This window comes from Numenius arquata, chromosome 20 (genome assembly GCF_964106895.1).
Source record: "Numenius arquata chromosome 20, bNumArq3.hap1.1, whole genome shotgun sequence".
NCBI classification, from domain to species: domain Eukaryota; kingdom Metazoa; phylum Chordata; class Aves; order Charadriiformes; family Scolopacidae; genus Numenius; species Numenius arquata.
This window is the reverse complement of record NC_133595.1, coordinates 159,277-171,717: the sequence shown is the minus strand read 5'-3', so window position 1 is coordinate 171,717 and position 12,441 is coordinate 159,277. Positions and strand designations below refer to the sequence as shown.

Genomic DNA, 12,441 nt, shown 5'->3' with positions numbered 1-12,441 from the left:
GATTTTGTTCTCGTCCCGTTGTGCTGCTGTGGCAGATGTTAGGGATGTACAACACCCACTGCAGTAGGATGGGGTTAATGTGAGCACCCTCAGTGGTGAGAGACAGATGTCCAGGAGGAAAGGGAGCAGGCGGGTGGAAAAGGAAATGCTGCCACTGGTCTGAGAGCTCCTGGAGCAGCAGGCACGACTTTGTCTGCAGGAGACCACAGGCATTTGGTGAAAGTCTGTTATAGAGTCATAGAATGGTTTGGATTGGAGGGGACCTCATCTAGTCCAACCCCCCTGCCATGGTCAAGGTCATGGAGATTTTCCACTAAATGGTCATTAAATCTCCCATGACTGTGACGTGTAAGAAGCCAAGCAACTTGTATGCAGCTAGAAGGCAAACCCTCAAGGTATTTCAGAACATGCTTAGAACATGCTTAATTTTAAATACTTTATGACTCTTCTCTAATTCAGGTGGAACTGTTATGTCCACTCCTTGCTCCCTGGGACCCAGGCAGTTTCCATGAGCCCTTGCCTCCATGCAAGGATGACCTGTGGCTGCAGTCCACACCTTCACCATAACAATGCCATTCTTCCTGTTTATCTTGACCTGATACTTGGGTGGTCAAGGCCCATCAGTCCAGTGGCAGTGAGTACCATGCAGAGTGCTACACCTGCATGTGTAAGTCCAGAAGACCCTTTTGATGTGGGGCACCCGGTCCTCTTGTAACATTGGCTCACTGAAGAGCTGCCCTGCTTCAGGCGGTCTTTGCCTCGTGAACCCTCAGGATTTAAGACCAAAGTCCTGAGTAGACCCTTGGTGTGCAGAAAGCTTGTCCTCCCACGCTGCTGCAAGCCTGCGTCTTTCAACTCTGCATGTTACAGCACCTGCCCGGCTTCCAGCTTGTTTTTGAGCTGCCTATGGGCAGTCCATTGGAAGCCTTCATATTGCCACGTTCGTCTAATAAGGGGAGAGTGAGAGCCAAGCTCTCACCTGACTCCTGCAACTCCTCCCGCCGCGATGGCAAATCAGACCCTTTTCAAGTCAATATAACTCCATCTATGCCATGTCAGGTTGCTCCAGAGTGGGACAAATTTCCTTCCTCCCCTCCTGGTGGGGAATTTATTCAAGTGAGTCCCCAACACCTGGAGTGGATACATGATATCTTAGCACCTTTGGCTGCTCATGGCCTTGCCTCAGCTCCTGGCATACCAGAAAAGTTTTTGCATGAATTGTTTGAACCAAAGGGGAAGGAGTTAGAGATATGCCCACCTCAGAAAGGACTATTCCCTTCCCATTAAGGCTTCATTATCACCTGCAGTTTCAAGCATTTCCTGCAGCCAGGTGTCACTGCCCTTCTCCCTGCCTCGGCACTCCTCTGTACACATAGCCCTCTGCTGTCCCCCTCCCTTGTCCTCCTCCCCTGGACCTCTTCCCTCAATGGTTTCACCTGCTGCAACCCCTGTGTTATGGAAGCCCTGATTTAGCCGGCGGGGATGGCAGAGCCCGTGCCCGTCTCCTCGGCACAGCTTGCTGCATGGCGCCTGTCCCCAGCCTCTTCGTCCTCTCCTTCTGCCACAGGACATTGCACTCTAGAAACTGTCACCACTTAATTGCCGCTGGTCTTCCTTTTGAATGAGTGTGTGGTGGATACTCGGGGCGGGTTGGCCTCCTGACCCTGGGGTGTGAGCACCCGGGGAGGCCAGGAGCAGAGCGGAGATGGAGAGAACAGCCTCTGCCCCCTCACTGGATGCATCTGCTGGCAGCAAGGCTGGCGGCTTGTTGGGAAATTGTTCAGTCCATGCCAGAGACAAGCTCTCAATGCTTATGTGATGACCCTCCCCAGCTCTGCTCCCCCTGTGCTTCTCCTCCCCTCTGTCTCGGATAGATCTGCCATCCAGAGAGCTGGGAGAGGGTACAGCTTGTACCTCTTGGGAAGAACCCCTGAACGGGAGCCCAGAGCTGCACAAAGCACACCAGCAATGCCTCAGGTCAGACCTTCACAGGCCCAGTGGGGCACAGTTATGCCCACCCAGGGTGGCAGAGGGGAGGGAGGACTCTTCCCATCTGGCACATTTTGGCAGCAGCCCCCATCTGTCTCGGGTCAGCCTGCCCAGCACCTTGGCCACACACATCAGTGTCTGGAGCAACTTCCCAGGCCATTCTCTGCCTGAAGATACAGTCCCTCCTAAACTCTTCCAATTGCCCCACCTCACACCCTGGATTGCTTGTCATGGATCTGCCACTCACCCTCTCTTGAAGCAGCAGCCTCCTGCTACCATAGGACCTCCAGTGTCACCTCTCTGCCAACTCTTTCCTGCTGCTTTCACAATCCCAACTGCAGTATTCTTGATTTTTTTCTATGCATCTTCCTGCCCAACAGTGTATTCATCATGCTGCTGTATGGGTATGGCCGGTCCTTCTCCAGAAGGTGGTACAGCCCTGGGGTAGCCCACCAGACAGATTTCTGTCCTTCGAATTATCCAAGTCATGGCTAGATAAAACCATGGGAGCCTTGATCACATGGTGAGAGTAACGAGAGACATCGAGGTCCTTCCTCTGGATCCCTGAAGGAGATTCTGTCGATCTCCCTCCCCGTTTTTATCGTCACTGTAGAGAGCTGGTTATTTCAAAATGCTGCCCCTGATTTCAGTTACTGCAGTATCCTCAGTTCGGCTTTTTATCCTCACTTCTGTTTTCTGTTGCCATGCACAAGCCTGTTTCTAGTGTCCATGGCTCCTTCTGTTTGCCTTTTGTTGCCCGTGCTGTGTGTATGACCATAGGGTGCCAAGAAGATAGGAGAAGCCTGACTGTCACATGCCTCTGACAGAGGAACACATGCCCCTGGAAGAAGCTGTGCAGCTCCATCCCCCTTGATTACCCAGGAGAAAATGGAAGGCTACAGGTGCAGAGTGTCAGGGAGATGCGTTTCCCCCTGAAGAAGATCCTCCAGCCATTGTGCATGTGCTGTTCCCACTGAACACTGCAAGATCAGACATTTTCCCAGGTCCTGTGGTGCAGTAAGGAGAGACCAAACAGGCAGCAGCCAAAGCCTTCTTGCATTGGCCCATAGAGCTGCAGTCTGGCTTAGGCAAGGCGTGCTGCAAACCTTCTCTGCATGCTGTAGCAAAGTTCTCCTGTGCCTGGCCAAGGTCTTGGTCCTCCCCACTGTGTGCTTTAGTTTGCATGACTGCGGAGAGATGCAGCTCTTTACTGTTGGCTCCACACACCCAGCCCTGTCCTGTGGCATGACACTGGTGCCTGGACGGGCTGGGTTGTTGGCAGGAGTAGAAAGCACTACTAAAGGAAGGAAAACACAGGGAAAGCTTCCCCTGTCTGTAGCTCATGAGCTGAACCGTCACTGAATGGGAATGTTTCCTCGTAGTGAACTGTTGCGTTCTATGTACGTACTATGTACTATGTACGTACTATGCGCCCATCTGAAAACATGAACCCTTCTCTCTGACTCACTTTTCCTATGTCTGGAGCTGTGGGCTCACATATCCTTGTCAAGGCAGCGGGGATGCTCTGTTTTGCCAGATTAGGAGATATGCGTGGCTTATCAAAAGTAGTCAGCAAGGCTGCGTGTCGGCTGAGCAAGGCTGGCATCCTCTTACAGGACGATGTGACATGAAGAGGGCTGGGAGTTAGGGAGGAGTGCCTGGAGTCGCTGCTGCAAAGTGGCTGAGGTGAAAGGCAGCAGTAAGTGTAGGCAGAGCAGCCCCACTGCAGTGTGGTTGATCCAGTCACCTTCAGGATCCAAGAAAATAAACATTATGAATTAAATAGGTTTTATTGTCACTGTATTGATCTCTTTTTCTCCTCTTGCAGGTGATAAATGCTATTGAGCAGGACTATCGGTTGCCACCCCCTATGGATTGTCCAAATGCCCTGCACCAGCTAATGCTTGACTGTTGGCAGAAGGATCGAAACCATAGACCCAAATTTGGGCAAATTGTAAACACCTTGGATAAAATGATCCGAAATCCTAACAGCCTGAAAGCCATGGCACCTCTTTCCTCTGGGTATGTATTTCTGTCTTCCTTTTGTCCTTTGGCTTCTATTTGCAGATCTGTCCTTTGTGTCCTGGTGGGCACCATCCTTGCATCTCCCTAGGCTAGGTATTTTAGAGATAGCTTGGCCTGTGTTGTTTGGTCCTTTACACGAAGGGCATTAAAAGATGTCAAGGTTACTCTTGTCCTTCTCCGGTGGACAGGTTAGATCTGGTGAACACAGACAACTCATTGAGTTGGACTGTGTGCTCTGCACAGTTAGAGGAACATCTTGGTCTCATGTACCTGTGATTGCTGGATGGGTGTAGTTGCTTTGGTGGTACATCACACATGCAGTGGAGGCAAATAAAGCCTTGTCAGATGGTATGATGTCCCTCTGGACTGGGTGGGGGTACACCAACTTGTGGGAAGCACTGGCCCCATTATGAGAATGTGCTTTCTCCCCTTGTGCAGCCAGGATTTTAGAGCTGCATCCTGTCATCTCTGATGGCGCCTACCTCTTCTGTATGAACCGATCCAGAAAGTCGTCTCTGATACTCTGCACAATCCTTCCCTCAGCTGAATAAGAGTGCTTTTTGGGTGGTACTTCTTAATATGGTGTGGTGCAGGCACTGTGAATGATGCTGGTCCCAGTCCCTCCAGCTGATGGAGGGCACAGAAATACACATACTCATGGCTGTTTGTTCTGCTCCTTCTCTGTTTCCGTGTTTCAGGATGAACCTCCCCCTACTTGACCGCACAATCCCAGATTATACCAGCTTCAACACTGTGGATGAATGGCTGGATGCCATCAAGATGAGCCAGTACAAGGAGAGCTTTGCCAGTGCTGGCTTCACCACCTTTGACGTAGTATCTCAGATGACTGTAGAGTAAGTGCCCAGGCTTCTAGTCCCAAAGCACAAGGAAAAGTCTCAGTAGTTTAACAGCAATTGGTTGTTATTGAATTAGTTTTCATTTTCACATTAGGTACTTTTACTTTTATAGAATTTGTTGCTTTGTGGACCCAGTTTTAGTCTATTCAGTTTCTGCAGAAATACTCTCTTCTGCAGGCTCTATCTTGTCTCCAGACTGTGTCTGTCACTCCATATCTGAAGAACTCATTTCCATGCTAACAGGCTGCACGTCCCCACTATGGAAATGAAAACCCCCACAAGGGTCTCTAAAACCCCAACATGGAACACATGGAGATTTCAGGCCAGCATCAGACAATTCTCCAGCCACTCAAGAGCACTTTTAGACTCCGCACTCCACAGCCCTCTTGGATATATGGCTTATTGATGATGGAGACCAGCATGCTGCAAACAAAGTTCTGCCTAAGAAAGGCCTCTGAAAGTCCAGATGGTTTCAAGTTTGTTCTGAATTGTCCTGAATCCACTAAAAACATCACTCAGTGGCAAAATCTTAGCAAGTTCTTCAGAGAAAGCAGGCAGCTGAAATCCATTTGTGGTGGTTTTTGAAATCCTTTGGGGCTAGCAGGGGCTTTGATGCTTCTGGTGAAAGATTTGTGGTTGGTTGCAGTTAGCTTTAGAAACCCTGCCTAAGAAAGCGCCTTGCATTAAAGCCATCTGTAAGTGCTACGATGTCTCTGTGCCTGGTAACCAGGAATGTTTTTTGGATTTGATGCCTAATTCCACACTTTAAATCTACCAACGAATCAGAATCTGTTCACGCATAGAGCCCAAATGACCTTTTCTGGCTTTTTGTTCTTAATTGCTGCCAGGAAATTTTAACATGGCAATTCTGACTGGGTTAGTACATCTGTGGTACTGGTGCAACCACAAGGCCCTGGGGGCGATTTTGGCACACGGTAGGCTGTGTTCATACGACAGAAAGAGGATCTATAAAATCTGAAGGATAGGGAAGAAGTAGTTTAACCGAAGTTGGACATCACACCCACACCACAACCCAACCCTTCCTAGGTTGAGCTGTTTGCAATATATGTAACAGCAAACAGTTTTGCAGGCAGTCCAGCTAACGAAGTCTGTTTTTTCACGAATGTGCTCAGTGTCCCTTAAATGCCACTTCTCCCAGTTCCCTACCACAGTATCTTCTAAATCCTCTCTGAGTGCCTCCATCACAATCTCAAGGGTATCCTCAGCTCATGTCCCTACCACTTTTGACAAACCTCCCTTCCACATTTCTCCCCTGCTTCATTGGACATCATAGTAGAGAGAAAGACACTCCAAGTCCTTTTTCCTTGGGAAATCATGCTGCAACTTTACTTGACATCACCTTCTAATGTCCCCTGGTATTTGCAGAAGTAGATAATCATGTAAGTGGAGCTGAATTGCCATAAGACAATGTTTTCTTCAAATTTGGATAGCCAGAAAAGTGTAAGTGTTTGCTAAAGACTGCTTCAGTTCACCAAATCCACATGGTTTCAACACTGACCTACCAGAAAGCTTTCTCACTGTTTTGTCTGAAGACTGAGGCACCTGGGCCGCCAAAGGATATATGCCCAGGACAGAAAGCTTAGGAAGCACAGGGTTGTGCAGAGAACAGTCTTATTCTGATTTACAGACATGAGTGAAGACTTTGGGCTTTGTTCCCAATTAGAACAAAAGCAAATGTGAAAGTGCCAAACTCAGCCAAGGAGGAAAATTCCCTAGCTCAGCACATCTGGGCTGGGGCAGAGGAAGGAATGGAGAGCCCTTGCAGCAGGAAAAGGAGTCTCTGTGAAGGATACCATCCTGGGTGCCAGAGTTGTGTAGTGTGCTAGCAGGTTCCCAGCTGCTTTGCCGAGAGGAGTCTGGGTGGCAGCAAAGCTGTGGCTTGGATGTTCACTCTCACACTGATCTCAGTGGGCTGAAGCATGCTCCAGTGGTGGTCTCCAATCAGTTACCACAAGCCAGAATGTGTAAATCTGTGGCATAACCCCATGCCCAGCTTTCCTTCTTCATTCTCCTTTTCTTTGACCAAAAAGACCAGGTCTAAAGCAAGATGTAAAGCAAACATACAGGCTCATGTGCTATTCATGCTAGAGAATTTTCTTCCACCTTTCCTTGGAGCTCCTGTTTACCCTTCTTTACCTATTGACTTCTACTCCAAAACAGGCAAAGGTTTTGCCGCTCTTCCTCTTAAGAGTCTGTTCCTAACACTTCTCTTGCCTATGAGAAAAGGCAACTGAAAATCCTTATAATCAGGTATGAGTTATGTCTCATGAATGTCACTCCCTGATCAGAAGAATTCATGACTGAGGTGTATCCACCAAGAGGGGGATGAGTAGCAAACACAGCTGGAGTGATCAGAGATAAGACCAATGCAGAGTCACACTCATGCTGTTGGCATCACCTTTATTTTTCCCAGATGCTTAGTATTTATAAAAAATAGAAGCAGTGCAAAAATTAGATTCCTGTGATTTGGCAAAGGGAAACTGCCCTCAGGACAAGGGAGCAGAACAGAGCTGGAAGATCTTTAAGGACACTTTGCATAGAGCTCAAGAGCTCTCAATCCCTAGGTGTAAGAAATGAGGAAAGGAGGGCAAGAGACCACCATGTCTGAGTCAAGACGTGCTGGTCAAACTAAAGGGCAAGAAAGAGATGCACAGGCAGTGGAAGCAGGGACAGGCACCCTGGGAAGAGTATAGGGACTCTGGCTGGTTGTGCCAGTTGGTTGGAGCTGAACTTGGCAAGAGATGCAAAATATAATAAGAAGGGCTTCTACAGGTATATCAGCCAGAAAAGAAAGGTCAAAGAAAGCGTACCCCTCCCCCCCCCCGATGAACACAACTGGCAAACTGGTGACAATGGACAAGGAGAAGGCTGAAGGACAACAACTTTTTTGCCTCAGACTTCTCTGGCAACCTCTCTCCCCACACCTCTCAAATGGGTGGAGCGCAAGGCAGGGACTGGGGGAGCAAAGTCTCTCCCATTGTAAGATCAGGCCTGCAACCACCTGGGGAAACCTGAACATACATAAGTCCTGATGAGATGCATCCCAGAGCCCAGAGACAACTCGCTGATGTAGTTGACAATATCTCCATGATATTTGAAAAGCCATGGCAGTCAGGTGAATCCCTGGTTACTAGAAAAAGGGAAGCAGTGCACCCATTCTTAGAAGGGAAGAAAGGAGGATTCTGGGAACTGCCAATCTGTCAACCTCACATCTGTGCCTAGGAAGATCATGGAACAGATCCTCCTAGAAGCTACACTAAGGCACATGGAGGACAGGGAGATGATTTGAGACAGCCAGAATGGCTTTGCCAAGGGCAAGTCCTGCCTGATCAACCTAGTGGCCTTCTATGATGGAGTGACAACATCAGTGGACAAGGAAAGAGCTATGGATGATGTCTGTCTGGACTTCTGTAAGGCCTTCGAAATGGTCCCCCCCAACATCCTTCTCTCTACATTGGAGAGATATGGATTTGGTGGGTGGACTGTTTGGTGGATGAGGAATTGGTTGTATGGTCACATCATGAGGGTAGTGGTCAACAGTTCAATGTCCAGATGGAGATCAGTGATAAGTGGTGTCCCTCAGGAGGTCTGTATTTGGACCAGTACTGTTCAATATCTTCATCAATGACATAGACAGTGGGATCGAGTGCACCCTCAGCAAGTTTGTAGATGACATCAAGCTGAGTGGTGGTGGTTGACGTGCCTGAGGGACAGGAAGCCATCCAGAAGGACCTGGACAGGCTGGAGAAGTGGGCCCATGTCAACCTTACGAGGTTCAACAAAACCAGGTGCAGGCATCAGTAGAGGCCAGGGATGAAGGGACTGAGTATAGCTGTGCTGAGAAGGACTTAGGGGTACTGGTGGATGAAAGGCTGGACATGAGCCAACACCGTGCACTGACAGCCCAGAAAGCCAACTGTATCCTGGGCTGCATCCCCAGCAGAATGGCCAACAGGATTCTGCTCCTCTGCTCCGCTCTGGGGAGACCCCACCTGGAGCACTGCATCCAGCTCTGGAGCCCTCAGCACAGGACCTATTGGAGCAGATCCAGAGGAGGGCCACAAAAAAATGATCAGAGGGCTGGAGCACCTCTCCTATGAGGAAAGGCTGAGAGACTTGGGGTTGTTCAGCCTGGAGAAGGCTCCAGGGAAATCTTATTGTGCCCTTTCAGTACTTAAAGGGGGCCTACAGGAAAGATGGGGATAAACTTCTTAGCAGGGACTGTAGCAATAGGACAAGGGGCAATGGTTTGAAACTAAAAGAAGGTAGATTTAGACTGCATATAAAGAAGAAATTTTTTGCACTGAGGGTGGTGAAACACTAGCCCAAGTTGCCCAGAGAGATGCCCCATCCCTGGAAACATTCAAGGTCAGGCTGGACGGGGCTCTGAGCAGCCTGATCTAGTTGAAGATGTCCCTGCCCATAGCAGAGGGGTTGGACTAGATGATCTTTAAAGATGCCTTCCAACCCAAATTGTTCTATGATTCTGAGTAGCAAAAGTTTATCACTTCATGGCCTCATCAGATCAAAGCAAAAGTAGCAAGAACAGCCATCATCTGCACAGGGAGAGTGAGATTCACACTGATGAGGGTGTAGCACATCCTGTTCATGTGTCTCCAGGGATGGAAAAAATGGGTTATTGTGTCACAGAATGAGAGAGAGAATCCAAACATGTGAAGAAAGAAACAAAACGATACAAGAGTAGAAAACCTAAGAATTTAAACCGGCAAATTCACTTACAGGCAGTGAGCAGAGCTTGTGGTATTTGGTTTCACACTCTACATTGAGACGTCCAGTACTCTGGGGGTGCTACAGGTAGGTAGCAAATGCAAACATTGGGAGGATAAGCAAGGAAGAGTCAAAGAGAGAGTAGAGTAGAGAGAGTAGTTCCACCAGGTTTGCATGCATCTGTTGCATTTATGGAATGAATCTATGGAGACGTCAGCTCCCTACACACCACGCTCATATGTGGGTTTGTTCTGCTGTGAGAAAATGTCTTCTGATATTTATGCAGTGTTTGTTTCTTTTCCTCCCAAGGGACATTCTGCGAGTTGGGGTCACTTTAGCAGGACATCAGAAGAAAATTCTGAACAGTATCCAGGTGATGAGAGCACAGATGAACCAAATTCAGTCTGTGGAGGTTTGATAGCTACGTGTCCTCCTACTCCTCTTCCTTGAGGCCCTGCTCCCCTTTGCCCCTGTATGTCCAAGCTCCAGGTCTTGAGTGTTCTGCATGGACCAGAGACAGGCATCTGCTCTGAGGATCATGGCAACAGGAAGAAATGCCCTGTCATCAATAATGAGAAGTTGCCAAGAGCTTCTAGAATTTAAGCAATGGAAAAAGGGAACAAAAAAAGACAACTATTTAAAAAAAATGTGTGAAATATTTTTAAATAATAGTAAAGCAATTGCATTCTTGAAAAGAGCTCCAAGACCAATGGGAGTCTCCAAAGGAAGAGAAAAAAAGCAGCTTAATCTATTTCCTCTTGCACAAGGCTGCTGCAGATGGGCCCAGACAGCTCTGGAGCAATGAGACTTTTTCAAGAAGATGAATGCAAAGAAAGGTCACAAGAAGCACTTCTCTTTCTCACGTGGAATGGTGGCTCTGGGAATGTCATGCAGCCAGCAGTCCTTCTGAAAGCCCCTGTTAGCAAATCAAAGGGGTAAGAGAGCTGAAGCTCTTTGGTGCTGTGGAACCAAGTGCATCTCAGAAATTGATGGACTTCTTAAAAAGCTGAAGACTTTTTTTTTTTAAAAAAAACAAACCACAAATAAACTGAAACTAGAAGAGGCAGTTTCCGACAAATGAGAAGGAATCTGTAACACCTGGGGGGGTGGGGATGGGGAAAACAAATCCTTTTTACATCTCTTACTTTCTCTTGTCATGGAACAGTTTTGTGAGTGACAGTTTCCTAAGGGTCCGTCCATCCACCCTCCAATGGCATCATTGTCTCATACATATCATATGCACAAGACTTTTAGTGATGTCCTCACTAGATGCCAATGATCTTTTCCCAGAAGACTTCCCAAGTACAGTATGTAGTAGTTTTTGATTACAAATGCTGACGTGTACTTTATTTTTCGGTTGTCATTGTTGGGAGATTTGTCCTTTTACCTTGTTTTGTTAACACCAGTTTGTGAGTTTGGGGTTGGAAATTTTTGGTTGGTTGGGGTTTTTTTTTAATGAAAAAGAAATGACATCTCCAAGCATCATATCATTCAAGAACTTTAATCCCTTCTCTGTGGAAGGAAAAATTGCAGCTTATTGACAATATGCCAGGAGAAAAATGTTTTTATATGCACATTTCCTCCCGTTTGCTTGTTTGTTATTTTGCAATTTGTCATGGCCCAACAGATGTTTCTAACTGTTGGGTTTCCAGTTGTTGGCCAAGATGAAATAACCACCGCTCCATTCAGGGTTGCTGGTGCATGGGGGAGCATCATCACAGAGGGTTTGGGGGGAAAGTTTTGCAGGGGGGAGGGAAAGATGGGGGGGAGCATATGGGTTGTGGGAGGGAATGATGACTCCACAGCTGGCTGTCAGACCCCTTTGGAAATATCTTCCTGCTTAGGAAGGTGTCAGATGGGTGCAGGTACAACAGAAAGGCAGGAGAAGCCTGGTCCTCTAAGAGGAGCTCGTGGTATGTCATCTCTTGGAGTCTGAATTGCGTGAGCTGACAGGTTGTGGGTGGTTCACTACAGTAACCAAACTCTGCGGATGTGATCTGTGCCCTTCGAGACCCAGTCCCTTTGTCAGACGGTGCGTGGGGGCTCTGAGGCAGCTTCAGTCTCAGCCAGTCTCCCCAAGGAGAGCCTGGCACAGCAAAGGCAAAAACTCTCATCTAGTAGCCTGGGTCTCTGGAGGCAAAGTACTGCGGTTGACGCTGAATGGTCAATCAGTGGATTTATAAATAACTGAAATAAATACTTTAGTTACTGACCAGGTTTTTGGTATGTGTAAATACCACCAACCAAGCACAGGGGGGATACGAATGAGAATTGGGCTCATTCTCCCTGTTCAGCACCACCTCATACCCTTTAAATATGCCCACAACCACCCACTTCTGGCCACATGTGGCATATTTCCCCACATCTTCTGGCCATGGCTAGCATAACTTGTGTTTACAAGCCCTTGTCTGCCATTGCCATTTGTAGGGTCTTCCACTCATTTTCAGCAGCATGGGGTGTTGAAGGTATGTTCATCTGAAATCTCTAGTGCAGGATTTTATTTTCGTTTGTATATGGTAGTTCCCTGTTCTTGCATCCAAAAGTGCATCTGTAGTTGTGTGAACATCAGCAGCAGGTGTGTGCTGGGTACACAGGGACATTCTGTGCTCATTGTCCACAGTGCATCCCCTCTGACAGCAATGCCATTGCCCTGCATCTCTTTCAGATGGCAGAATATGATGTAGAGAGAGTGAGGGGTGAGGGGACTATAGGCATGTTGCACGCAGGTGGTACCTGGACATAACCAGCTGTCTGCCCTATATCCAGCCTGTTTTACCTTGTGTATCTAACAACAGGATGCTTTTAATGCCCTTGCGTTTAA

The 12,441-nt window shown here is 47.9% G+C and overlaps 1 protein-coding gene across 3 annotated transcripts in view; it reads left to right on the top strand.

Annotated features, from left to right (window-relative positions):
- EPHB2 (EPH receptor B2) overlaps positions 1–11,831 on the top strand; it is a 138,053-nt gene extending 126,222 nt beyond the window's left edge. For all 3 annotated transcript variants that reach the window (XM_074161485.1, XM_074161486.1, XM_074161484.1), the window contains exons 14-16: positions 3,818–4,011; positions 4,713–4,868; positions 9,930–11,831. In XM_074161485.1, the coding sequence (XP_074017586.1) occupies positions 3,818–4,011; positions 4,713–4,868; positions 9,930–10,038 (459 nt within the window). In that variant the 3' untranslated portion in view covers positions 10,039–11,831. The remainder of the gene's footprint in view (positions 1–3,817; positions 4,012–4,712; positions 4,869–9,929) is intronic.
- Positions 11,832–12,441: the final 610 nt, after the last annotated feature.